At 43.4% G+C, this 27,422-nt stretch overlaps 1 protein-coding gene and 1 long non-coding RNA gene across 7 annotated transcripts in view; one reads left to right on the top strand and one right to left on the bottom strand.

Annotated features, from left to right (window-relative positions):
* Window positions 1-19,751, top strand: part of QRICH1 (glutamine rich 1) — a 65,008-nt gene extending 45,257 nt beyond the window's left edge. For all 6 annotated transcript variants that reach the window (XM_030206163.1, XM_030206158.1, XM_030206160.1 and 3 more), the window contains 7 exons: window positions 4,019-4,193; window positions 12,508-12,662; window positions 13,401-13,515; window positions 16,182-16,290; window positions 17,099-17,250; window positions 17,957-18,047; window positions 18,821-19,751. In XM_030206163.1, coding sequence (XP_030062023.1) covers window positions 4,019-4,193; window positions 12,508-12,662; window positions 13,401-13,515; window positions 16,182-16,290; window positions 17,099-17,250; window positions 17,957-18,047; window positions 18,821-19,013 — 990 coding nt within the window. In that variant the 3' untranslated portion in view covers window positions 19,014-19,751. The remainder of the gene's footprint in view (window positions 1-4,018; window positions 4,194-12,507; window positions 12,663-13,400; window positions 13,516-16,181; window positions 16,291-17,098; window positions 17,251-17,956; window positions 18,048-18,820) is intronic.
* On the bottom strand, window positions 19,077-27,386 carry LOC115472084. Its single transcript, XR_003942464.1, has 3 exons — window positions 27,265-27,386; window positions 21,661-21,732; window positions 19,077-19,420 (listed from the first exon to the last, which is right to left on the bottom strand). It is a non-coding gene; the product is annotated as an uncharacterized LOC115472084 (long non-coding RNA).
* Between the last annotated feature and the right edge of the window lie 36 nt (window positions 27,387-27,422).

Genomic DNA, 27,422 nt, shown 5'->3' with positions numbered 1-27,422 from the left:
ACTTTGCTAGAGAAGTTTCCGATTGGAGGGGCTGCCGTGGACGTCACCCATCAGTGAGAACAATCAGCCTGCTGTCCTCGGAGAATACCTTCTACAGGTATGTAGCATTCGCTTTTTGCCTATTGCTATTTCCTGCTTGAATTTGGCTAGGAGAGTGAGTAGTACCGTTTCAGTGCTGTGGAGGGGGCGAAAACCTGACTGTGATTCGTGTAATATTGAGAATTTGTTTATATAATCTGTAAGTTGTTTGGTTACCATACTTTCCATCAGTTTGACTACTAACGGGATCGATGCTACTGGATGGTAGTTAGTGATTTCATTTGGTTTTTTTCTTGGTGTCTTTTGGTATCGGCATGAGTAGGATATTTCCATATTCCTTGGGGAAGAGACCTTGCTGAAGCATGTACGTTTCAACAATTTTTATTGATAATCTAGCATGTTAAACATTTCTAACAAGTTCAGTATTGTAAAAATTAAATATCAAAACATGCTTCATAGGAACAAAATAATAATATCCAACATCAAAAAAAATTTTTTAAACAATTTTCTCCCCTCTCCACCCAACTTCTCTTCTCCCCCCTTGCTGAAGCATGTAATTTAGGTGGGATGTGAGTGAAGCAGTCAGGGGCGGATTTCATTAGGTAGCTGGGGCAGGTATCTAGTTTACAGTGAGTGTTGGAGAACCTGCTAATCGCCTGGGAAACTGTTTTGAAGGTAAGGAGGGTGAAGTTTAGCCAAGTCTGGTCAGCCGGGTATATGCCAGTGGTGGGGTCCAACTCATTAAGGAAGTGATCGATGTCAGTGGTGGCTTGAGGTAGCGTATTGTGTAGGTTTATAATTTTTTCATTGAAATACTTAGCAAGTTCATCTGCCGATAGGATATCTGTATTCGTTGTAGTGACCGAGTTGGTGTCTAGGAGTTTGTTCACAAGTTGGTATTCTTTGTGTCTTTGTAATCTGTCCCTATTTTAGTTTTATAGTAATATCTTTTGGTCTGCCTTATTGCATATTTGTATTTTCTTTGTATTTGTTTCCATGTGTTGAGTGTGTGCTCATCTTTTGTTTTTCTCCATGCTCGTTCAAGTTTCCTGGAGTGTGTTTTTAATTTTTTCAGTTCATCATTGAACCATGGTATTGAGTTATGCCTGCGTGAGGTTCTTGTTCGTAAGGGTGCTAGTTCATCTAGTATACTTTTGCATCTTTTGTCCCATTCTATGACCAGTCTGTGCTGACCATTCGTTATTGTACATCAGTTGCCAGAATGTTTTCGTGTCTACTTGACCTCTTGTGCTGTAGGATGTGTGTTCTTGTCTAGGGACAAGTTTCATTTGTAGTGGTCGGTCTAGGGGCATATATTGGACCTGGGGCAATGAATTGAACCTGGTTCCCCAGGTCCGCAACCTGCTGCACTAACCGTTAATTGACTGTATTCAGCAGAATGAGAGATTGTGTTCTTGCCACAGAAGGGATCACCTGCATCTCTCTCAGTACTGAGGGTCAAGATCCTCAGCATTTTGAAATTACATTCTCTTTAGCAAGCTTTCTTTGCATCTCTAGGTTATTTATCATCTTCTGGCAGGTTTAAATTGTGTCTACAATGTGATCTGTAGGAAGATAACTTCTTGTCTGTAGAAAGTGAAGCAGGGCTGCCGAGAGACTGAACCGGGCCCTGGGCAGGGCTGCGGCCCCCCCCCCCCCCCCCCCCCCCAAAAAAAAAAAAAAATCACCGCTGCTGCTTAAATACCTTGGTTGGCGGGGATCCCAGGCCCCGCCAGCAGAAGACGCCTTCTTCCTTCAGTGCTGACTGCCTGCCCTTGCAGCTGCTTTTCTTCTCGGGGCATGCTATGTTTCAAAACAGAGCATGTGCGCCTGAGAGGAAAAGCAGCCACTCAGCAAAGGGCAGAAGAGCAGCGCTGGAGGAAGCTCTGGGTCCTCCCCAGCCTCCAAGGGGGGCCCGGCGCAGGAGTTTTCTCTCTCCTGCTCCTGTTGGAACACAATCACTCAGGCTTTAGAAATGATTAGTAGTAGTAGTCCCATCAGGAGCAGGAGAGAGAGAGAGAGGTCCCCCCCCCCCCCTTCTGGCTGTGAAGTGAAGAAGTTGGTTCCCCTTGCAAACAAACTGGTTGCCGTCATAACACACACACACAATACAACATGGGTGATAAAGAACAAGCTTATTGTTGATGTTTTCTTTTTTTTTATTATGAGCCTCATTTAATGTTGTTCTCTGGGGTCGAAGTGGGCAGGAAAATGGTATCTGGCCCTAGAAGGCAGAAAAATGACTGACGTTTAAAGCCAAAAAAGTTTGTTTCACATGCCTTCATTTTTCTTCTCTGTTCCAAGGACCTTTATTATGTATTTTTCACAATTTCTATGTGGGTAACTGCTTTTTCAGTATAGAAACAGATTTATAGCCATTCCTTTTGATCCATTTTAACCGTTGCTATAAAAGCAACACTTCAGTCTGGATGAAGTAAAAGAAGAGAAGACAGGGAATAGATAGGAGGGTGTGTGCAAGTCTTTGATATGCAAGCATGAGATATACATGGGACAAAGGAGCATGTATGTTAGAAAGCATTCGCCAAATCCTAACAGACAGAAGACATGATTTTGTAGCAGTTCAAGGCAGCATCGGGCCTCTGGGCTTCCACTGCATCATATGCCACCCTCCCAGAATAAGAGAGAAGCTGCAACTGGGGAAAGGAGAGGAGGAGCCCAGGTGGAAGAAACTGTAAAGGACTGGAGAGAAACACAGTTATGGATGTATAAATATTTAACAAACAAAGTACCTAACATCCATAACTATGTTCTGGAAGTCTTTGGTCCACCCCTGCTCCTTTGTTACATAAAAAAACATAATTGTGAATTCTCTGGGATCAGATTTGGAAACTGCTGTTTACAGAAAATGGGGTAAATTTCCTTTGGAGATGGTGTTCCCCTAGTTTTTAATTGTGTGCAAACAGCTATTTTGCTTTCAGAAAAGTAGTTTGAAATCATCTGGTTTATTTCCTTGTATTAAGGAGTTAGATCAGGAGAACATATGGGATATGCTCTACTTAGATTACAGTAACTTGGAGTATTCTATAACGAAGAGCTGTAGAAATGAATAGGAATGATCATGATGCACCATCACAGTCAAAACCTTTGAAGAGCATGATAGTAACATAGTAGATGACGGCAGAAAAAGACCTGCACGGTCCATCCAGTCTGCCCAACAAGATAACTCATATGATGCAGAGATATCCAGTCTGGGAAAACTGCAGTATGTTCCACAAAATCCTAAATTGTTTGAGGACAGTTTTCAAGGCATCTCCGTTTCCCCAAAATAAATCTGTATACCCAGAGGGGTTGGAAAGAATGAAAAGGGCCAAACAGAGGAAGAAGAATGGGACAAAACTCTTTATGGCCAGATTTACAGCTTGTGGTGGTCAGTGTTTTGCTGACTGCTGGCAGCTTTATTCCTGAGTATTCAATGCCTGCCATGTCTGGGCTCCGGCATTGAACATCTGGGTGTATGCAACTGGACAAAACATAGCCAGTGAAGTGTGATATTCAGCACTTAACTGGCTGAGAACCACCACATAAAAACAAGACTGGTGTTTCATACGGTCCTATTTATGCAGTTATCTTAGCCGCTTAAGTGCTAAAAATCAGCACTTTATGGGCTAAGTGCCAACTCTGCCCCTGGAATGCCCCCAAAATAGCCAGTTTCGGCTTGGAGTGATAATCGGGCATTTTCAGTTGCACTAGCATGTTAAGTACCACTGAAAATTCTCAGTTCGCCCCGTACAGGTGATTTAAATGGCCAGGGACCTCTGCAAAACAAAATTACTTTTCAGTCATGAAATTAATGCACAGGGTGTTGTCATTGATTTCACTGTCTAGATGGGTACGTAAAGTGTAGCCTAGATAGGAATAGATGACTTTGCAGAGATGGGAAATATTAATATAATGACTTGTCCATTGTTGCCTGTATCTTGGTGAATTTTGAACTTAATAAAATGGTCATCTGTTACAGGCTCAAACAGTACAGGTCACTGAGATTGAGCCGCTGCCACCTCAGCCTTCTCCAGAATTCATGCTTCCAAATTCTTTGAAGCCAGAAGAAGGTCTTGAAGTGTGGAAAAACTGGGCTCAGACCAAGAACGCAGAACTGGAAAAAGAGGCCCAAAATAGATTGGCACCTATTGGCAGTAAGTTCTTTATTTCTAAAGTGTGATGAGCGTTTTGGGAGGAGGAAGGGGATTCAGGATAGAGGAAACGGTTTGGAAGGGAGGGTATTTTTAATGTAATTCTTCAAAGACGTTACTGCAACCCATTTAGATATATTATTGCTCCATAACCCTGTAGCAGTAATACGGTTTCAATTACTGTGGTGTTGCATGCAGAGTGTGGATTCTTGGAGTTTAATATTTGTCTGCATATATTTCTATTTTTGGTCTATGGTAATTCATTCTGTACTTGGAGAGAGTCTATCTGTGTTCAGCGTTTGTAACTAGGTCCAGGTACTCTGTTGGGATGATGATATAGGGATCTGTAGTAAGCTGACTGGTGTGTTAATGTTTTAGAGCCCACTGCAGTATTTATAGTTTCTGCTTTTTTTCTGAGTGGTTATCTTTTTTTCTGTAACGCTGAAAAAGTTTGAGTTCATAGACTGCAAATTAATTCCTTTGTAGGTTGTTGTATTACTTCATAAATAATCTGCCTGGTATTGGAGAGGATTTATGTTGCTGTTGTTGAGATGAAACCAGAATTGGGCATTTTTTTTTGGTATGGTGAGTTCTGTAGGGAAACTTCCATATCATCAAGCTGATCAATCCATAGACTGGTGGGTTGTGTCCATCTACCAGCAGGTGGAGATAGAGAGCAAACTTTTGCCTCCCTATATGTGGTCATGTGCTGCCGGAAACTCCCCAGTATGTTCTCTATCTCAGCAGGTGGTGGTCACACACAGCAGCAGCTCTGGCTAGGCCTCCAAGCCTAATTTTTAGGTTTTGTTGAGGGCTCTTTTGAGCAAGTGCAAACCTGGTGGTGCCAGGTCCCTCCTTTTCTCCCCCCTCCCGCTGGCTCCGTTAAAAAAAAAAAAAAAATTTTGAACGTCCTTAAAGGCGTTTATTTCGACGTTTATTTAAGCGTCTATTGCAGCTACTCACTGGGACACCAGGTCGTTACAACTCGGAGCGGACAGCAGGTAATTTTTACCTTTTTATAGCGGGCAGGGGGTTCCCCGATTCTTCTCCTCGTGGCATATGGCGTCAGAGGGCGAGGGCGCAAAGGGTCGCTTGAGCGCTTCTAGAGGGGATGCGGGGGTCTTAAAGCCTGATTCGCCCTTGTTGGGTGACAGTTTCGTGACCGATGAATGTCCCGGTCCTTCTTCCGGCGTGGCGGTTTTTCCCGCCATAAACGCCCATCCCCCGCTCCTCGCCTCCGCCATCTTGGCCGGCCACGCGGCTCGGACGGCTTCTTCTTGGGCCGCCCTTGAGGTTGGAGACATTAATGCCATGAACGCCCTTAATTTGGGCGACGGCACAGAAGCGGCTAAAGTTAAGAGCCGTTCTTCCCGCGCGGCTCCTTCGCGGAGTTTCGCGCCGAACGCCATTTTGGATGCGCAGCATGTCTCTCCCCCGCTATTGCGAGCGCCGGTTGAGGGTGCGTCTAGGGCTGTTGCCCAGGCTGCGGAAGTGCACAGTCTGGGGGGTTTCTCCCCCGAGTTTGTTTTGCTGCTGCATCAGGCCTTCCTCATGCACAACGCTGCCCCTGCTCCCTCGTCTGGTAAAGAGGTTGAGGTTCCCAGAGGTAAACGCCCTCGGGTTGATTCCCAGGCCTTGGAGGAATTTGTCTCCTCCGATGTAGATGAGGGCAGCGTGTCTGAGGTCTCCCAACGGTCCTTTGCGGATTCCTTGGAGGAGACGGATCCCCGCTCGGATGGAGCGGATGACCCCTCTGCAGCGCGGCTTTTTAGCCCAGAGGATTTGCCCAACCTGTTGTTACAGGCCATGGACACTTTGAAGATTTCCTCTCCGGAGGACGTCTCTCCCTCAGCCCCTGTTGGCTCTGCCATTATGCTGGGGACGAAGCGCCCGCCTAGAACCTTCCACGTGCATGATGCCATGCACACCTTAATTTCGGCTCAATGGGATGTCCCAGAAGCGAGCCTTAAAGTGGCTAGGGCTATGTCCCGCCTCTATCCTTTGGCTGTGAGTGAACGTGAGGCCTATCTGTGGCCTACCGTGGATTCTTTAATCACTGCGGCGACTAAGAAAATGGCGTTGCCGGTGGAAGGTGGCACGGCCCTAAAGGACGCCCAAGACAGAAGATTGGAGGCGGCCTTAAGGTCGTCCTTTGAGGCGGCTGCTTTAAGTTTGCAGGCCTCAGTTTGCGGCTCCTATGTGGCCAGGGCGTGCCTGACTATGGTGCAGCGGGCTTCCCCCTCGGATCATTCCTTGAGGGCTGATTGGCCGGCCCTGGAATCGGGCTTAGCCTATTTGGCAGACTTGCTGTATGATGTCTTGAGGGCCTCAGCGAAAGGCATGGCTCAGACAATCTCTGCGCGGCGGTGGCTTTGGCTGAAACATTGGTCTGCTGACCACGCCTCTAAATCCCGCCTGGCTAGGTTGCCTTTTAAAGGCAAGCTGCTCTTTGGGGTCGAGCTGGACAAAATCGTGACCGATCTCGGCACGTCTAAGGGCAAGAAATTACCAGAGGTCAGGGCTCGGGCTAGTACTCGTCCCGGTACCTCCAGAGGACGTTTTCAGGAAGCCCGTCGGTACCGCCCGGGCAAGTCGGGTTCCTCTGCCCCCTCTTCCTTCAAGAGGAATTTCTCCCCCAAGCAGCATTCCTTTCGCAGAGACCGCCGTCCCGGAGGTGCTCCCTCCGGTCCTCCCCCAGGGTCTCGTACCCAATGACGGGGTCTTGGTCCACGCCCCAGTGCAGATTGGAGGACGGCTGTCCTCGTTTCTGGGCGAGTGGACCACAATAACTTCAGACGGTTGGGTGCTGGAAGTCATCAGAGACGGCTACAAACTAGAGTTCTGCCGACCCTTAAAAGACGGGTTTGTACTCTCTCCCTGCAAGTCTCCGGTCAAAGCTGTGGCAGTGCAGCAGACCTTGGACAATCTGATCCGCCTGGGCGCGGTCGTTCCGGTGCCAGAAAGTCAGCTTGGCAAGGGACGTTACTCCATTTACTTTGTGGTACCAAAGAAAGGAGGTTCTGTCCGGCCTATCCTCGACCTCAAAGGGGTCAATCGGGCCTTGAAAGTGCGGCACTTTCACATGGAGACTCTCCGCTCTGTTATAGCGGCAGTGAAGGCAGGAGAGTTCCTGGCATCCTTGGACATCAAGGAAGCGTACCTGCATATTCCCATCTGGCCTCCTCATCAACGCTTTCTGCGTTTTGCAGTCCTGGGACAACACTTCCAGTTCAGAGCCCTCCCTTTCGGGTTGGCTACTGCTCCGCGGACCTTTTCCAAAGTAATGGTGGTCATCGCGGCCTTCCTACGAAAGGAAGGGGTACAAGTCCATCCTTATCTGGACGACTGGTTGATCCGAGCCCCCTCTTATGCAGAGTGCGGCAAAGCTTTGGACCGGGTAGTTGCTCTTTTGAGCTCCCTGGGATGGATCATCAACTGGGAGAAGAGCCAGCTGCGCCCGACTCAGTCCCTGGAGTACCTGGGAGTTCGATTCGACACCCAAGTGGGCAGAGTGTTCCTGCCAGACAATCGGATTGTCAAACTTCAGGCTCAGGTGGACCAGTTCCTAGTAGCCTCTCCCCTTCGGGCTTGGGACTATGTGCAGCTGTTGGGCTCTATGACGGCCACGATGGAAGTTGTGCCCTGGGCCAGGGCTCATATGAGACCACTTCAACACTCTTTGCTGCAGCGCTGGACTCCGATGTCGGAGGATTATGCTGTGCGCCTTCCCTTGGACCCAGCAGTGCGCAAGGCGCTGAGCTGGTGGATGCAGACAGACAAGTTGTCTGCGGGAATGCCTCTGGTGACCCCAGAGTGGATTGTCGTCACGACGGACGCCTCGTTGTCGGGCTGGGGAGCCCACTGCTTGGGAAGGACAGCGCAGGGGCTCTGGTCTCCTGCAGAGGCAAAGTGGTCTATCAACCTCCTGGAACTCAGAGCCATTCGGTTGGCGCTTTTGGAGTTCATCCCGGTACTGGTGTTGAAGCCTGTACGGGTCCTGTCGGACAATGCCACGGCTGTGGCCTATGTCAACCGCCAGGGAGGTACCAAGAGCGCCCCTCTAGCCAAGGAGGCTATGAATCTTTGCCAGTGGGCGGAAGCGAACCTGGAGCAGCTTTCAGCGGCCCACATTGCCGGAGTCATGAATGTCAAGGCGGACTTTCTCAGTCGCCATACCTTGGAGCCCGGAGAGTGGCAGCTATCTGCTCAGGCGTTCTTGGACATCACGAAGCGCTGGGGCCAGCCGAGCCTAGATCTGATGGCGTCATCGGCCAATTGCCAAGTGCCGCGCTATTTCAGCAGAGGACGGGACCCTCGATCCCTGGGAGTAGATGCTCTTCTCCAACAGTGGCCGACACAAGAGCTTCTCTATGTGTTCCCGCCCTGGCCCATGTTGGGCAGGGTGCTAGACCGGGTGGCAAAGCATCCCGGCAGGGTAATCCTGGTGGGTCCGGATTGGCCCAGGCGTCCCTGGTATGCGGACTTGATCAGGCTCTCAGTCGACGATCCTCTGCGGCTGCCAGTGGAGCAGGGCCTGTTACATCAGGCTCCCGTGTTGATGGAGGATCCCTCCCCCTTTGGTCTTACGGCCTGGCTATTGAGCGGCAGCGTCTGAGGAAGAAGGGCTTCTCAGACAAGGTCATCGCCACTATGCTGAGAGCGAGGAAGCGCTCTACTTCTACTGCTTACGCCAGGGTTTGGCGTATCTTTGCAGCGTGGTGTGAAGCAGGCTCACTTTCTCCCTTCACTGCTCCAATTTCTTCAGTGTTGGCGTTCCTGCAAGAAGGTCTGGAGAAAGGCCTGTCGCTCAGTTCCCTTAAAGTCCAGGTAGCGGTTCTGGCTTGCTTTAGGGGCCGCCTGAAGGGTGCTTCCCTGGCTTCGCAGCCAGATGTGGTGCGCTTTCTCAAGGGAGTTAATCACCTGCGCCCTCCTCTGCACTCAGTGGTGCCTGCGTGGAATCTCAACCTGGTACTAAGAGCATTGCAGAAGCCGCCTTTTGAACCCTTGTCGAGGGCATCTCTGAAAGACCTGACGTTGAAAGCAGTCTTTTTGGTGGCTATCACTTCAGCCAGAAGAGTTTCCGAGCTCCAGGCGCTCTCATGTCGAGAGCCTTTTCTGCAGTTCACTGAGGCAGGAGTGACTATTCGCACAGTGCCTTCCTTCCTGCCCAAGATTGTTTCTCGCTTCCATGTGAATCAGCAGCTCTGTCTCCCTTCCTTTCGTAGGGAGGACTACCCAGAGGAGTACTCTGCTCTTAAATATCTGGATGTGAGACGAGTCATCATCAGATACTTGGAAGTGACCAATGATTTCCGGAAATCGGATCATCTGTTTGTCCTGTTTGCAGGTCCTCGTAAGGGTCTGCAGGCTGCTAAGCCTACAGTGGCAAGATGGGTCAAGGAAGCCATTGCAGCGGCTTATGTGGCCGCGGGGAAGGTGCCGCCTATCCAGCTGAAGGCTCACTCCACGAGAGCTCAGGCGGCCTCGATGGCAGAGGCCGGATCCGTCTCCTTGGAAGAGATATGCAAGGCGGCAACTTGGGCTTCGGCTCATACATTCTCCAAGCATTACCGTTTGACTGTGGCTGCACGGGCGGAGGCCCGGTTTGGAGCTTCAGTGTTGAGGTCAGGGATTTCAATGTCCCGCCCTGGGTGAGTACTGCTTCGGTACATCCCACCAGTCTATGGATTGATCAGCTTGATGATATGGAAGGTAAAATTATGTATAATCATACCTGATAATTTTCTTTCCATTAATCATAGCTGATCAATCCATAGCCCCTCCCAGATATCTGTACTGTTTTTATTCTGGTTGCATTTCAGGTTCAAGTTTAGTCTTCAGTTACTTCAGAAAGACTTCGTGTTCAAGTTTTTTCACTTGGATTCTTCAAGAGTTAAGACGAGTTTGTGTTACAGTGAGCTGCTGCATTCCTCTCCCCTCCGTTTTACGGGGCTGGATTGAGACTTAAAATTCTGCCGGCACTCCCTCCCGCTTCGTGCGGCTGTAGGGCAGCTTTGTACCCCTCCCGCTTCGGCGGTGTTAGGGTCAGTCAGCTCCTCCCGCGGTTGCGGTTGCAGGATAAGCCAGATCCCCCGCATCGGCGGGTGTGGTGTCCCTCCCCCGCTCCGCGGGGATGAGCTGGACGGATTCCCCTCCCCCACTTGTGTGGGGATGAGCTGGGTTAATTCCCCTCCCCCGTTTCGGCGGTGGTGAGCTGGGCAGAGTGTCCCTTCGTGGGTGTAATTCTCTAAGTGCTGAGTCCTGCGGATGGAGCTTTGATATCGACATACTGAGGAGTTTCCGGCAGCACATGACCACATATAGGGAGGCAAAAGTTTGCTCTCTATCTCCACCTGCTGGTAGATGGACACAACCCACCAGTCTATGGATTGATCAGCTATGATTAATGGAAAGAAAATTATCAGGTATGATTATACATAATTTTACCATCCTAGTTCTGCTCTGCATCCATTGTTGGGTAAGGGGGACTTAAGCTGATGCAGAATGGGGATCATTTTCAAAGCACTTAGACTTACAAAGTTCCAAAGATTACTTTGTAAACTTTTAAGCCTTAAGAGCTTTGAAAATACACCTCAGTATGTTTGTAATTAAAACTATGATGGTCAGGTGTGCAGGGTTCAGGGGGTCAGTATATATTTTTTTAAATATATATATTAGTGTTTTAAGCTACATAATCTAACAGTTACAATAACCAGCAATTGCAAAGTTTTAATTTCCTTGCTATATAGCCTGGGAATATAAATTGCACTTTTTTTTTTCTTTCCTTGGGGCAATCAGATGGCTAGTGTTCTAAGTGAGGGAACCCGCCCCCCTGCTCTCCAACCAGAGCTGTGAGGGTACACTAGTGAGGAACAAAGCTACCATCTTATCCCTTCCCTCCGTCAATAGAGTTTCTTGAGCCACTGGGGTGCATGGGGGAAGGAGACTATCAATTACCCTTGAGCTGGCCCTGAAAAGATATCTCTACATATAAAAACTTGTTTTACCACAGTTTCATTGCTTTTCTGATGTGTTAACATTTGCTGCAGAATTTTGATTACATCGTATCCACTGTTGCATGTAATTATTGGTGAAAAATATTACCTGAATATAAACAATATATAAACATTTGACAGTAGTGGTGGTTTGATCTTCAGAGAGAGAGAAGTAAGACTAGATTACTAGATTAGAAGACACTTTTTTTAAATCAAGACAAGGTTTTATGTAGGGAATCTTGCCTGTCTGCACGATGGGAGGTTATAGGAAAGTGAGTCTAATGTGCTAGTATTTAATGAGCTGAGAATACTGTATATGAAAAATATAGTGACTGGTGCATTTAATTATAACTCGTGTCAAGCTAAATTAGTGAAGCGAGAAATCAAATCCTATAAGGTTCTGCCACCATCTTTAGCTATTTTCTGAGTTATAAAATTGGTTACCAAAGGTTTTGGTGGTAATGTGCAACTAGGCATTTTAAAGCTGTAACTACAGGATCATCCAACGAGCCTGATTTTGAACTTTAGACCACCTGACTCCAAACTGAAAGCCAAAGAAGCAAATTCTATAGGGGCCTTGGCACTTTAAGGTGGCACTCTTTTCCATCCCCCTGACATTACACCGTTCTGTCATTCATTCAGCATCTTGCACAGTATATATTCTGGCAGGCAGTTGTACTACAGGTGTGCAGTTTTCTCTGAATATTGTTATTTAAGTTAGCTGAAATAGGAGTAGCTGCATTTTTATATGTTTTTGCAATGGCACTGTTTGTTAATGTTTAATAAAGTTAATCTTTCCATGTGTTGGGGAAAGGGGTGAGGGTTTCTAACTGGGATGGGACTGAGTTCAATTGGAATTGTATTTGGGTTTGAGATGTAGAAGCTGTGGGTTTTGAGGGAGGGGGGAATTGGACACTGGGAATGTTAAACAGTTCTGATTTCCGATAATGTTTTGTATTGTTTATATATGGTTTTCTTTAATAAAATATTATTTAACATAAAGGTAATGTAACAGCAAGTTTTATAGTTCTGTACTTTGTGTGTTGTGTAGTCAAGTCCTATGACATGATGTTGAAGATTACAGGCTTGCTTTGTAAAATGTATTTCCCACAGGATTGATGTAGGAGGCATTAACTATTCTACTTTCTGGCTGACCACATGCATCAACCTCTATCTGGTTTCCTTGGGTTTGCTGATCCCTGTGTTCCGGATGGAAGCTGGGGAAAACCTATCTAAAGGCATTGACTTGCCCAGAATTAGTGTAGGACCTGTAAGCTTCTCTAGTAAAGTACAAGAAACTGACATTTCACCTTGTACTGTAGGACGTCAGCTGTTGCGGTTCCAAGAAAACCTGATTTCCTCAGCAGTTGCAGAACTGAATTATGGGCTGTGCTTGATGACGAGAGAATCTCGGAATACAGAGGGGGAGTCTTATGATGCGGACGCTCTCTACTATATTTTCCTGTGTATTCAGAAGGTAAGAGAGAATATGATCCCAAGGTTATTAAAGCTGCTGTCGGCATGGAATCTGATTACTTTACTAAACTACAGTACTTGGTTGGGGGGGGGGGGGGGGTTGGATTAGACTTTGAAAGTTTGTTACTTGTATCATATCATTTCAGATGTATATGCAGCTATTTAAGAGTCTCTCTTTATTAAGTTTTGTCCTCCTGTGATTGGTGGTATATACACATTAAAAAAAAAAATCAAATCATTTGGGGGGTCTCCTTGCTCTAAAAAGTCTCTTCTTCTTCAATCTGAATTGTATGCTTCCTATTGAGACCTGTTGTTGGTCATCTGAGAGTGTAACGCTCTGAACTAGCTCAGAATTACAGAAGAATTAATACGTTCCAGGACAAATTGTACTGTTATACAGTAGGAAACTTCAGCATAACTGCTTTCCCCTTTGGCGTTGTTGAGTTGCAGCCATACAGCAAGCACTTGTGTATTGCTCAGAGAGCACCAGGACACAGAATGCTTTCTGCCATCCTGTTGCTCTTGAGTAAGATGAGTGATTCACAGCAATTAATATCTCTGGTGAGTCGTATTACTTTTGCATTTGAATTGCACCAAATCCCAGCAGGACTGTGGGGCAGTATATGATGACCAAGTCAAATTTGGAGATTTCTGAGGCGGTAGCTGCCTGAGTCATTGTACCTCTAATTATAAACTGAACAATTCTTTTTTTTTTTTCTTTTACCTATTTCCTTTCCAGTACCTCTTTGAAAATGGAAGAGTAGATGATATATTCTCTGATGTTTACTACACTAAGTTCACAGAATGGCTGCATGAAGTTCTGAAGGACTTTCACCCACGACTTTCACCTCTTGGTAACTAACCTTAGTGTTTCTTGTTTTTGAAAGAGATATATTAATGAAGAAGCATGTTAGGACACAAGGATAGGAGTTCATGTTAACCAAATAATATTGATTTCTGTAGCTCTGAAAAACTTCATAAATTACTGAATTAACCCATAATCACTTTTACTGATGGTTAATCAATGTTTGCAGGAGGGGCTGGTTCCTAGTGAGTAGAAGCATGCCTTAGTAAGACTTTTCCAGAAAGGAGTCTTGTTGGATCCCTTGCAACCAGCCCAATATAGACTGATATCAGATTTGTTTTGTTGCTAAAGATGTGAAAAACGTAGTTCTGCAGGGTTCTGCCCTTTCTCCACGCCTTTTCAACATTTGAGCCCCTTAATGACATTAATTCAGAGTTTTGGCACAGTGAGCGGAAATGCTTATGTGGGTGATTTGCTGTTGGTGATGCGTTTTTCTCCGGTTCCCTTGGGTTTTGATCCCCTAAGATCTCGCCTGTTGGCGGTCTTTCAGTGATTAACTGACCATTGGCACTGCACATTGATTTACGGGTGTCATAGGCTGTCCTTCATTGCATTTGGTCTTCTGGAGTTACGGATCCCTGTTGACAACTTGGTGTTTTTGACTCCAGGCTTACTTTTTTGGAACAAGTGTCTTCAGAGGGATTCTGTTTTTGTGTAAGTTGTATGCTGTTCATGGTCGTTTTGATGAGCCCTCATTTCATACACTTACACATGCGCTGTTGATGTTGATTGAATATGGAAACGTTGCATGTGACGGAGTGCCAGATGTAAGTTTTTGAAAAAGTTGCAGATCCTGTAGAGCAGGTTGTCTAGGTTCGGTGGACATGAACTCCCCCCCCCCCCCCCCAATACATTTTAGGTATAAATATAAGTTACATTTAATTCCTTGGGCTTACTATGGTAAAATGCCACCTTCTTTGGCACAGTTATTGGTACCATATGTACTTGAGAGGACATTGTGCTCTTCTACCAGATGTTAATTGATTCCAGCCATGGCCCATAAAATATCTCTATTTTATGGAACTCTTTCCCTGTGTCCTTAAGGTCTGAAGGTTCTCGCAAGAAATTTGGCAGGTTGCTGAAAGCATATTACTTTACTACAGCTTTTGGATTGCTCTCCAAGGGGGATTAGCCTTGTTTGTTTTGTTCTTAAGCTCGTATTGCTGTGTATTGTTCAGGTCTCTAAGACTTGTAGCTTCTAAGTCTTATATCCTGACGTATAACCTGGGTACACCAGTTCACCCCTGAAGACTCTATCTCTCTGAAAGTCCTTTATTTGAATAACACAATGTTGACTCACAGTCAACTGTAGATCAGAGATTGTGCCCCAATGGCAAAGAGTCTCCGTGATTCTGAAAACAACATTAGCTCAGAGCTGGTTGAATAGAGTACAATATCTTTTTTAGTAAGATATAGTCAAGGTAAAAACTAAGTACTCTAACAGAGGGTCACGAAGGAAAGGGTTCTGTACTGTGTAACAAATGGAGCCTACCTCAGACTAAAGGGAACAGAAAAAGGGGCACACTCTGACCCAGTGAGCAGGGGGAAAACCAGCAATGGGAACAGAGCCTGCCAATTAGCAACAGCATAACCAATCATATAACAGTTCTATGCAGACAGGCTAGTGAAGTCACGTTGCCTGATAACTACACCCCCCACAATGCAACGCTTGTGTGTCTCTGCAGTGAGAATGACAGAAAAAGTGTCACACCCACCCCAAAGCCACATTACAATCAGGGAAAGGCTGTCAGAGGACAGAACATGTATCTGGTTTGGATGTGCTTTCCTTTGATTTTATGGTGGTCTTTTCAGACGATGATCTGTTGTATTGTAGACCTCTTTGTTCTTATCTAAGATTAAGCGCTATAGCAAATTGAGTAACTAACTGTAAAGAATTAGTTGTTGTGCTGTTCTATTACCATCTTGTAATAGCGTGCTCTGTCTAGTGTGCACTAAATAAAATACAATGTTTAAAAAACAAAATGAATCAAAAATGACCATCTCTGGTTTGCAATACAGTTACAAGGCTCAAAAATTTGCTGATGTTCAAGTGATGTTTCAGGTTGTCAGTAGAATATCCCCAATAGTGAAAAATTTCTCACCATCACAAACACAGTGCCAAATATGTTGTTGTTATTTTTTTAAACATTTACATTACCTTGTCCTTAATGTTCAGTCTTCCTGGCCTTTAAAATCTCCTTATATATGTAATTTAAAACATTTTATATACAGTTTAATTGGTATAAACAAACATACCACTGAAGGCGTTTTACAGTACATCAGTAAAACATAATTATAGCAACATAATATAAAAGTGTGAAAAACATACGTTAGACAGTCATAAGACCTGCATTTAGGCAATAACAACATACAAGAAATGACCATCCTGTATCATCCCCATCCTGCTAGAACTACAATCTGTTACCCCTCAAACCAGTAGGAAAATATGGGCTTTCAATTTATGTAAGTACTGTTAACAAATCATGTTCAGCATCTACCTCTGGGAGGCAAATACATTTTTTTTCCCTTGTTAGTAGCAGATGTGACTCTTTTTTTTTTTTTTTTTTTCCCACTGTTAATGTGAATGTGTATTTTAATTATACAGATTGTGACTTTTGGGGGGGTGGGGGTTGGGTCTCTTTCTGATGTTTGCAGGTTATATTATCCCTAGTCATGTAACAGAAGAGATGCTGTGGGAGTGCAAGCAACTGGGAGCTCATTCTCCTGCCACACTTCTCACTACACTGATGTTCTTTAACACAAAGTGAGTATTTTTAGTTTAGAGAAGAATTGAAGGGTTCTTTCTCCATGGTATCCAGCAGGAGAAACAAAAATCAGGAAGATCCTTTAACCAGTGAGGAAGCATGAATGCCAGTACTTATTGCTGCACACAGAAAAATAACAAATGCGCCCATATAGTTCACCGTCATCAAAACTCAATGTGATGACTGAATGAACATAAATTATTACCAGAATTGTCTGTCACCATATACTTCTGTCTTTCCTAACAGTTACTAACACTGTCTTGTCCCAAAAGTTACACTGGCAACAAAACTCTAGTTTAATGACGTTTGTGCGGGCTGTTTTCTGTGTATACATCCCATGATCTCATGAGCCACATAAAATTCAATGGTGGGCCACAGGTTGTCTACCCCATGATATATTTCGTGAAAATATTTTTTATTTCAGCACAAGTGATCCCTGAGGCAACTATACGGTTTGCAATTTTCTATACAGGTACTAGAACTGTCCCTATTGGGCTCACAATCTAAGTAGTATACATTGTACCTGGGGCAATGGAGGGCTAAGTGACTTGCCTAGGGTCACAGGGAGCTGCAGAAGAAATTGAACTGGGTTCCTCAGGATCTGAACCCACTGCTGACCGTCAGGCAGCAGCGGAATCGATCCTGGTTCCCCAGGTCCACAACCCACTACACTATAACCAAACAACCAAAAGTTAAAATTATCTTGCATTTTATCCTTGTGGAATAGTTTCCTCTTATACTACTATACATTTAATGACATGTCTCTTCCCCTGCGTTGTGAATTTTTTTTTTTCTGTTCTTTCTTAGATATTTCCTGTTGAAAACAGTTGACCAGCATATGAAATTGGCATTCTCCAAGGTTCTTCGGCAGACAAAGAAGAATCCTTCCAACCCCAAGGATAAGAGCACAAGTATACGATACCTGAAGGCACTGGGCCTCCACCAGACAGGGCAAAAAGGTAAAAGTCTCCTTCAGATGTTTGAATATCTCTGAGAAGCAATGATGTGAGAAATAGTGATTTCTTTTTCTAATGGTTTAACTGTTGGTTTATCTGCTTCCAAGGGTTGAGGGCTTAATTTTTGGGTTATCAGAAAACAGGTCTTTGATCCTGCATTGGCAATTAATATGGCTTTAACTCGCACCTATCTCAGAAGTGCAAGGCCGTCCTCCAATCTGTTTGTATCTGAGGAGCAACAGTGGGATTTGGACCCTAGATTTTCTGGTTCTTGGCCTGCTGCTTTATCCATTAGGCTACTCCTCCAGAATGTATTATCCTATATAAATGACAATAAAATCTGAAAATAAATAAATGTGGCTAGAATTGCAACTTAGACTAATTTATGTATTACAGTTCTGTCTGCGTGCACTAAATCTCCCCTCAGGCTGTACATTGAGCAGAATACCAGCTGCCTGACTGCCAAGCCAAGGGTGTATCTCTGCTCCAGCTGACTTTACTATCAAGGCCAGGAAATAAAAGGAAACGGGTCATTTTGTGTTCTCCCACAGATGTTCAGATTGGCTGCTTTTCTTCCTTTTAAAAATGAATTAATTTTTATCCAATGTTGCAACTGTGTGCTTTTTTTTTTTTTTTTTTTAAATAATATATTTGCAAGTGTTCCATATGTGCTGGTAGTTCTAACTTATATGGCTGTTTTTGTTTTTAGTTACAGATGACATGTATGCAGAGCAGACAGAGAACCCTGAGAATCCACTGAGGTGTCCTATAAAACTTTATGATTTCTACCTCTTCAAATGGTGAGAGGACTTTTTTTTTTTTTTTTTTAAATCTTCTGCTATACCAGTCTGGATAAGTGGTTATGCTCCCCAAGCAGCAGATGGGGGCAGAGAAGCACTGAGTTTCAGTGACATCAGTATAAAAAGTGATGCAGCACAGAAACTTGCCAGTATTTTTCTGCCTTCATCGGATGAGGCAGCTGGTATGGTACAATAAGATTTCTTCATTGTCGGGCAGTTCTCCTAGGCGCAGACAAGTCCATGACCTAGTGTGCTCTCAGGGGTTGGTGTACGGACCTTCACCCTGATAGAATAGAGGGACTTCCCTCCAAGCTTTGGACTGCTGGCCATGGATTGATGAAGCATAGCCTGGCACCGGATCCCGTGGGACCATGCTTAGTAGGGGTCTTGAGGGGACAAGGCATCGGCCTGTGGGCTCTCTTTGTGTGGTACTGGCTGGTGTCTGTCCCATGGGCCCACAGCCAGCAATTGTAAGCATTAGGGGTTGTCATCACCTTCCCCCCTCCTGGTTGAGAATAGGGTGTGCTTTATTTTTTTAATAATTTTGTATAGTGCTAGTTTTGAAGCTATCATAAATATCTTGTGTTTTTGATCCCACCTCAATGTATTCCCTGTTCAAGCAAGGTTAAAAATTAGGTTTTGCTTTCTTACACTGTAAGAATCAGCTCTGATTTTGAACGGGCTATTAAATTACTTTCTTAATACATCAAAGCAATGCTGGTAGCTGAATTAGTTCTCAGTCCCCAAGTGCTAATTTTTCTCAACTTTTGCAGCCCACAAAGTGTGAAAGGCCGAAATGACACATTTTACCTGACCCCAGAACCTGTGGTGGCCCCCAACAGCCCTATCTGGTATTCCACCCTGCCAATCAGCAGAGAGCAAATGGAGCACATGCTGACCCGGATCCTGGTGATACGAGAGATTCAGGAGGTCATCGCTCTCGCCAGCGCCAACAGCATGCACTAGGATATTTGCAGCTACAGAGAAGGAAAACTGTATAAGACTTTTACACTAAAAGAAGATGCCTAACTTTTCTGTTCTTTCTTTTTTTTTTTATTGGTGTAGTTATGAAGCCCTTTTAGGCTTCTTCCGTTTAAAATAAAATATGAAAGAGAAAAGTACCAATGTGCACCACCATAAAGCTAGTATGAACGGCTTGTTGAAAACGGAGTTCCACATTTCAAAAAAGGCGGGATGCAATGAATTTTAATTTTTTTTTTTTTTAAGAAAAATTAAAAAATGGGAAGAATGAACAGTACCATCAAAGGTCCTTCTGTCTTTACAGTCCTCTCGGCAGAGTACAATTTAAGGACAGATAAGATGTGCCAGTGGTGGATATTCTTTCCCTGTTGGAGATGCACGTATCCATTTTTCTGCAGCAAGGAAAACAAAACTGGCTATCTTCATGAAAATATAAAAAGGAGGGACAAGGGGCATAACGAACTTCAATTATGGTTTATATTACTAAAAAGAAAAATTTCTATTCAGATCTTTAAAAAGCGTGACATTTTTAGATGTTAAAAGTGAAAAACTTTATCACACTTTTGTTTTGGCCTAAATGATGAGGCCTGAAACTTGAGGCTGTTATGCCTAATGGAATTCTTGTAACATACACTTGTGTATTCTATAAAGATATCACCCTGTTTCTCTTATGTATTCTTATTCTAGCTGTTTATTAAGAATGACAAGCACGTCTTTTCAACATGCCATTTGAACAGTGTGTTTATTTCGGGAGGACCTGATAATGTGTAGCTGGTTCAGCGGGGTTTGCCCTAATGAGCTGTTGAGGTCTTGTCCATTTCTGATTCTTTCTTTTGAATAAGGAAGATAAGGGATTTCATGTTAGAAATGCATGCTGTTCTCCCACAGATGGAGGCTCGGGAGAAAGGCCCTATTTTAGGGAGTGCTGAACATTTGGTAAGCAAAATGATCAGGGTTTAAGGGTATTGAGTTCTGGTTTTGGAATGGGATATTTTCCATACTGTTTACAGAAATATCAAAGTGAAGTCCATATTAATTAGTAGTGTGACATCCATAGCCTTAAAAAAATAAAAAAAAACCCTATAATACCTTTTGATTAAAAGCTGCTATAAAATAATTGTTGCAATGATAGTCTGCTGAGCCTCTCTTTAACAAGTTAAGAATTGCATTTGTGGCAAGGATCATACATAGTGCATAAATGGAAAGTTACTTAAATGCTGAACTTATTTCCACTAAATTAATCAGATCTTAGAAAACTTAATAGCGGGGGTCAATGTAATGAATATATATATACACATAGATAGAGAGAGCCCAGCACTAAAACCTCTTTTAATACAGATTCATATGGAAAGGAGTGCAAAGTTTTAACGTAGCTCAGTGGTGAGTCTTTTCACATAGGATCTCAGTACTATGGCTCACTGATATTGGCCAATTCAATAATTTATTCTCATTTAATGTTTTGTTTTAAATTCTTTTAAAACATGTTTATATAAAATTCTTAATGTGCATCACAGTGCACTCAGTTTTGGTAGAAAGACTCATTAAGAATGTTATATAAATAAACATGTTTTGAAAGAAAAAATATTTTAAAAATTGCAAACGTTAAGAGAACAAATTATTGAATTGACCGATGATGATGTCGGCGAGCCATAGGACTGAGATCCTATGTGAAAAGAGTCACCACCGAGGTCACTAGCTATTCTAAAAATAAAATAAAAAACTGCACTCCTTGCCATATGAATATGTATTGAGTATGTTTAGCACTGGGCTATATATATATATTACTAGTCTCAATTGTGTTTTTAAAAGTATGCTGCAGTCATATCTATCTATATGGATATCTAGATGTATATATATTTTTTGAAAAGCTACTGGTCTCAATCATGTTTTTAAAAGTATGTTGCAGTCTGAACTACTTGGACCAAGCCCATCTGTTGTACGGAAACATTCAGCAAGTATTAGTATCGGACTTCTTTCTTATCTGCTGATTGGACTAAAATGTGGATAATGTAGTTTTGGGTAGCTTCTGTGTTTTATCTTCTTTTAAAGGAGAAGATGGGGTACTCTAAGAGCTTACAGAATGAGAACTAGGCTGTGGAAGCTAGAAATGTGTTGGGCATTCTCAGCTTGTGCCGTACCAAGATGGTTTGCATTGCTTTCCTCCTCAATTAAGATTTACATGAATCCCTCCAAAAGGTCCATCTGCTGACTGCAGCATAATCTTAATGCATTTTATTGATTAGCCTATCCTGCAGGGAAAACTGCAGTTTAATGTTACTATAACATTAATATAGTAGTATAATACATATTGGGGAAATTGTGGATTGGTAATCACGGTGAAAATGTTCAAATACGCTGAAGCATTATTGGTGTGGTTTCATTCAACAGCAGAGTAGTCATTTATGGTTACCATGTTAAGATCATCTTGAAAACTAATTTAAAGGTGATGGCATGTCTGAAAAGAATAGTGGAGTAAAAAGGGACATTTGCATTAAAAATGCCACTGAGAAGGGAGAAATTGTTCAAGCAAGAGCCGACTTTCCCAACAGCATGACTGTTGTAGAATTAACAAACCTTGGTAGAAATTGCCAGAAGATATGGAATTGGGACATGTAAAAAAAAAAGCACTCACCCCTCCCCTTGTCCACATTGAGACAACTCTAGTGTTGCTCCAGCTTTGTCTGTAAACGTGTGTAGTCATAGGCTGTGGATGAGAAGAGCAGCTACTCAGGACACAAAGCCCCTTAGGGCAGATGAATTACTGAAATGCCAGTATGGGCAAGGCAGCAGTTGAAATGCTAAGATGTCATGCTACTACCATTTTTATTTAAAAATTTATAGACCACACTATCTAATTCTAGGCACAATTAATATGAAAATTCAGACAAGAATGTTTACAAATGTAAGGCTTAAGTACCTTTACATGAAAGCTATTTAATATACAGTCGAAAATTTACATTCAAATTGACACCATGGGACAGAATTAATCTGTACCACTAAAACCTTTTCCTGATCAAACAGGTGAATTACTTTCTAAACTCCAGGCCATATACAAATTATCAGCAGATTCCACTATTCAAGTCTTTTAAAAGAATGGAGAACACATGCTCCTACCATCTGGATTGCATTGGAGGAAGGGAAAGGATCATGGAGCACAGTGGTTGGAGTGGAGAAGAAGAGGCAGGGAGTACAGGGTGAAGATAGAGGTGGGGGAAAGATTGGTAAACACGCTTGTTTGTCCTGGGCAATTAAAATGCCTAGTTACAGCTCTGTCATTACATTTACCTTACACACTATTTATGTGTACAGGTCATGTGACAGCTACAGTGTTCCTCTGGTCATGTAGGGTTGAGCCACGGGGAAGGGGGTATGTTCTGTGCTGTAGAGCAGTTTCTCAGCCTAATCTTGAAGTACCCCCTAGCAGTCTGTTTTTTTAGGATATGTACAATTAAATATATATAAGAGAGATTGACAGGTACTGCCTCCAAATCTTTTTCATATATATTCATTGTAGGTATCCTGAAGACCAGCCTGGATAGAGGATACTCCCAAGACTGGCTTAAGAAACACAGCTGTAAACGGTGATCAGATTACTCTTTGGGATGCATGTACAGAACGATTTTTACTGTTGCTCATTGAAAAGGGATAATGCTGAAGTTCATCCCAGATCTACGTGTTTAAAAGCCATGGCTGAAAGTGAACCTTGCATTTGTCGTAAGTTGTGACTTCTGGAAAGTGATTGTTTAATGAGGGTGAGGTGGGGTTGGCTGTGCTTAGTCCGCTTAAATACATTAAAAAAAATAAAGCTGGTACCTTTTTATTGAACTAAATACTTCTGACTAACTTAAGAGCTCTGTTCCCTTCATCAAGACAATGAAAACATCAAGACTTGGTTCATTTTGCATTAATATAAGGGAGCAGAGCCTCTTGAAAGTTAGTGATAAATATATTTGTCACTATTGGTAAACGCTCACCTCCAGCTTGTTTTTAAAGTCGCTATATACATTTATGTTTGGAGCTGCATGATTTCAGTAGCCCCAGAAGCCTGGTTTTCTGCTATCCCAGCACCATTTTAAGAAGAACTTCAAAACTAAGGTGGTCTCCAAAATTGGACTTGTGGCAAGAATGTTTATGCAGCTGCATTAAAAGCAGTTCACAATTGAGAAAAGTGATTGCAATGAGAGATCAAGGAGTGGCCCTAGGAACTTAGACCATATTGAATGTTGAAAGTGCCTTTGAGGTCCTCCTTTCAAAATGTGCTCGGGTTGAAACTTTTTATTAATTACTTCTGTATAGCCAAGTGCCTACTCAGTTATAACTTAGAGAATTAAGTGAAACTTTTTAAGATCACAGGTCCAGGAGACCCTAATTCTCTGCTCTACAAATCCCTGCTAGCCCTGTAAAGTGGTGTTCTACGGTGTCTTCCTGTTCCCTCTGATACTGGCCTTATATGGAGAACAGAATGAATGAATGGTCTGCACCAGTCCAGTTTTATACTACTACTACAAATCATTTCTATAGCGCTACCAGTCGTAAGCAGCGCTTCAGACTTCTAACAGCTGGAAGAGCTTTTAATAATGACCTAAGCCTGCAGTGTATGCTTATAATTTTTTAGCTAATTATATATTTCCCTTTTTAATGCATTCTACTATATTTAAGAGTATTTTGTTAAATGCGTACTTAGAGAAATGTGTATATTGAAAATCAAAGATTTGTATTAGTGAAGTAGCACTGACAAATGTTTATAAGGAATGTGCAGGCGCAATGCTAAGGAGCTTTAGTGGCAAGCCAAAGAGAAGCCCACGGATCAAGGTACAAATGAGCAGACTGTTAATCAAGTGGCTCATATGTGCCACCCTAACATAACACAGGAACTTTTCATCTAGAGCCTAAGGCAGATTGCATTTAGGTACAATAGCTATTTCTCTTGCTCAGAGGTTTGTGTGGTAAAACTTAATTAAAGTTCAATATTTACATTCTTTAGTGTCCTTCCGGACACGCCTTCCTGCAGGTGGAGACTCAGAATTCTGATGAGAGAGAGAGCCAATGAAAGCCCTGGCTAGCTAGAGTGAGATTCAATATTCTCAGTCTCCAGCAAGTGGAAGGTGGAGCCCTTCAGTCTTTTTTTTTTTTTTTTTTTTTTGCTATCTACTTGTTTCTTTTTCTAGTTAAAAAAAAAAAAAAAAAGTAAATTCTTCAAGAACATGCAGTTTTTTATTCTTTAGGTCTTTTCTGTGCACTGGCGTCTCTTGTGTTTATCAGAGGCCGAGACCTGTGGGGGTTCTCTGAATACTTCAGGGATGTCATACTTGGGTGGCCAAGTCCCCATTGTGCCTGCTTCTGCTGTCAAACTTTAGTGCTGGCAAGAGCTTTTTTAGTCATGCAGTTTGCACTAGCCTCAACCTCTTCAAGGGAAGAGTGTTTAGAGGCCTAGGAGAGACAGCCACATTGTTTTAGGCAGCAAAAAAAAGAAAAAAGATGCGAATGAGCAGGGCAGCTCTGTTAGTGTGGTACTGAATTCTTCACGTCCTGGTAAGGGGCAGTGGTCCTTGCTCCATTTAAACGGGTGCTTGTTTGGGAGGTAAAAAGACCGTGCTATGGTGAAAAAGCTTTGGCATTGTGCTGTATGTCAGTGCCGGGGAACTCACAGTGGCTAGTATATGTAAATACTGCGCACCACCGTGCAAACACCGTTGGTTGCAGTTTCTTCTGAGTCTGCCTCTTTGGCTACCATGGTTGCTGCTCAGCAGGATTCGTGTGTCCATAAGGCTCAAGCTACTGTTTTGGAGGGTAACTTCGCCATTTTAAAACAGTCCATCTCGGGGTACTGGCCTGCTTCTCTTCCGCTGCGCTTGACTGATGCTTCTTCGGCATCAGTGGCTGCGGACGGCCAGTCTGATCAGAGGAGTTCCTCTGAATCTGCCTCTGTGGATAATAGTCACAACCGATGCCAGCCTCGGGGGCTGGGGAGCTCACTGTCTAAGGTGCTTTACGTAGGGCTTTTGGTCCTGGCAGGAGTCAGGCTGCTTGATCAATCTCTTGGAAACCAGAGCAACCTGGTTGGCATTGGAGGCATTTTGGCGGACCTTTCTCGATGGAAATCATGTGTGCATTCTCTTAGACAATACCATAGTGGTAGCTTATGTCAGTCGACACGGATAAGGAGTTGTTTGTTGGAACAGGAATTGGCTCTTCTCTTGGATTGGGCAGAACATCACCTTAGCTCTCTCTGCGTCTCATGCAACGGGAACGGCTAGTGTTCAAGTGGACTTTCTCCGTCACACTAGACCTAAGAGAATGGATGCTCAGTGCGACAGCATTTCAAGCCATGATTGATCGCTGGGGGCTTTGGTTATTTATCTGATGATTACATATCCCAATTCCAAAGTTCCAAGATTCTTCAGTCACAGGAAGGATCACAAAGCAGAGGGCATAGATGCTCTTCTTTATGCATTTTCTCTGTGGCCCTAGGCCATCTCATTCAAAGGATTGAGGCGCATGGGTCTCAATCTCAGTAGTGCTAGATTGGTTCCTACAGATCCATCTTGATTTTGTCTCATGACTTGGCTTTTGAAAGGGCAAGGTTGACAAAGAGGTTACTCCCCCAAGGTGATTCTCAAAATGCTTCATTCGCATCGATCAACTTCTCTAAATTATATTCAAACTTTGCATATTTTTGAGTCTTGGTGTGCTGATCGGGTCATTTCTCCGTTTTGAGCCTCTGTGGCGCAGATCTTTAGATTTTTTTTGCAGGAGGGTTTTGATAAAGGCTTGGCGCTTCTCTTAAGATGCAGATTGCAGCATTATCATGGTTTCACGGTCGGCTCAAAGGAAAGACCTTGCTTAGTCATCCGGATATTGTTAGTTTCCTTCAGGAGTGGGTCTGATTTTGCTGTCCTAGATCTATTTTTCCTGCTTGGGACCTAAATTTAGTTTTCTCGGTCCTTACTAGGCCTCCTTTTGAGCCTTTGTCAACTTGCCGTCTTAAAGATTTGCTGAAGATAGTATTTCTAGTAGCAACTGCCTCAGCTTGGATAGTGTTGCAGCTGTTTTCTCATTGGTCTCCTTTTTTGGAGTTTTCTAAGGAACGGGTAGTTTTACGCCCCATTCCTTCTTTCCTTCCTAAGGCCTTGTCAAGATTTCATTTGAACCAAACTGTGGTTTTGCCAGTACTGGGTTCTTTCTCCGGATCAGACAATCAGTGGCGTTTGCGAAAACTGGATGTTAGGAGAGTCCTTAAGCAATATTTACAGTTGACGGAGGAATTTATTTCTAAAATGAGGCAAACAGTCCCCTAGAACCAAAGCAAGCGCAATAGAAAGAGCATAAGTTACATTAAAATAGTTTGTGTGTGAAAGACACTTCATATAAGCAAAAGTGTCTCATCACGCATGTTCAAGTGCCGATCCCTCAGTCTTAATTTTTGTGCGGAGCAAGGACATATCATCACTTTATCTTTTCAGTGTGAGATCATCTTTTCCTGCTCATTGTGGGTTCCCGCAAAGGGTTGGCAGTGCCTAAACCCACCATTTGTATGTGGCTTACGAAGAGGACAACACCAACAACAACAGCAACAGCAACAACAACAACAACAACAACAACACGCTAAACATTTATAACTAGGACCATGAGTGATCAGATGGAAATGGGAGAGTGAGTGTATGTGTGTATGGTGTTTTTGTCCCTTTCCCTTATTTCTAATTTTATTCTTTTCCCATTTATTTTTTTGTATTGTTTTCAGCTCTTAAAGTTCCTTTATTTTTCCTGGTTTTCTAGACTTTTTTTTTTTTTTGAGGCCAAAGCACCACTAACCTCTATTTGCAAGTTACGGTAGGAAGCTTCCCTAGAGTCAGAGTAGGGTTGTACCTCAGCACTCCTTGTGAAAAGTGTGCTACAGTCTGAGAACTTTTATTGGTGTACATGTTGTGGAAAGTAATTTTACAACAGAGGCCTAATCAAATGGAAAAAAAAAAAGTGTGTACACATAAAACATTTATGTACCTAGCTGTCAGATTTCATCAATGTTTTGTGTAACATTGTAAAAATGTAATACATACAAGTTTATTGTAAATAAAAAAAAAAATTCACCCTATCCTTTTTATAAAGGTAAGTTATGTGATTAGCCAGCCTTTATACCTGAGCCTCCTACCCTAATCTCCAGCAGCACACAAATATTATTCACCCGCCATTACAGGAACTCCAACAAGTGCAACTGCAATGCAGGTACATACCTTACCTTATAAAAGTGCATAAATCGAGAGCAGCTGCTGCGACTTCCTATTTCCGGTAGGGTAGCAGCAGGTGTCAGGACACGGCCAAAGCAAAGGAAAAAGCTTGGCGCGCGCGAGTCAAGGAGCTTTTGGCGACAGGGCATTGAGGGTAGTCGAATGCGTG

Source organism: Microcaecilia unicolor, chromosome 6 (assembly GCF_901765095.1).
Source record: "Microcaecilia unicolor chromosome 6, aMicUni1.1, whole genome shotgun sequence".
NCBI lineage: Eukaryota > Metazoa > Chordata > Amphibia > Gymnophiona > Siphonopidae > Microcaecilia > Microcaecilia unicolor.
This window is presented reverse-complemented; position numbering and strand designations above follow the sequence as displayed.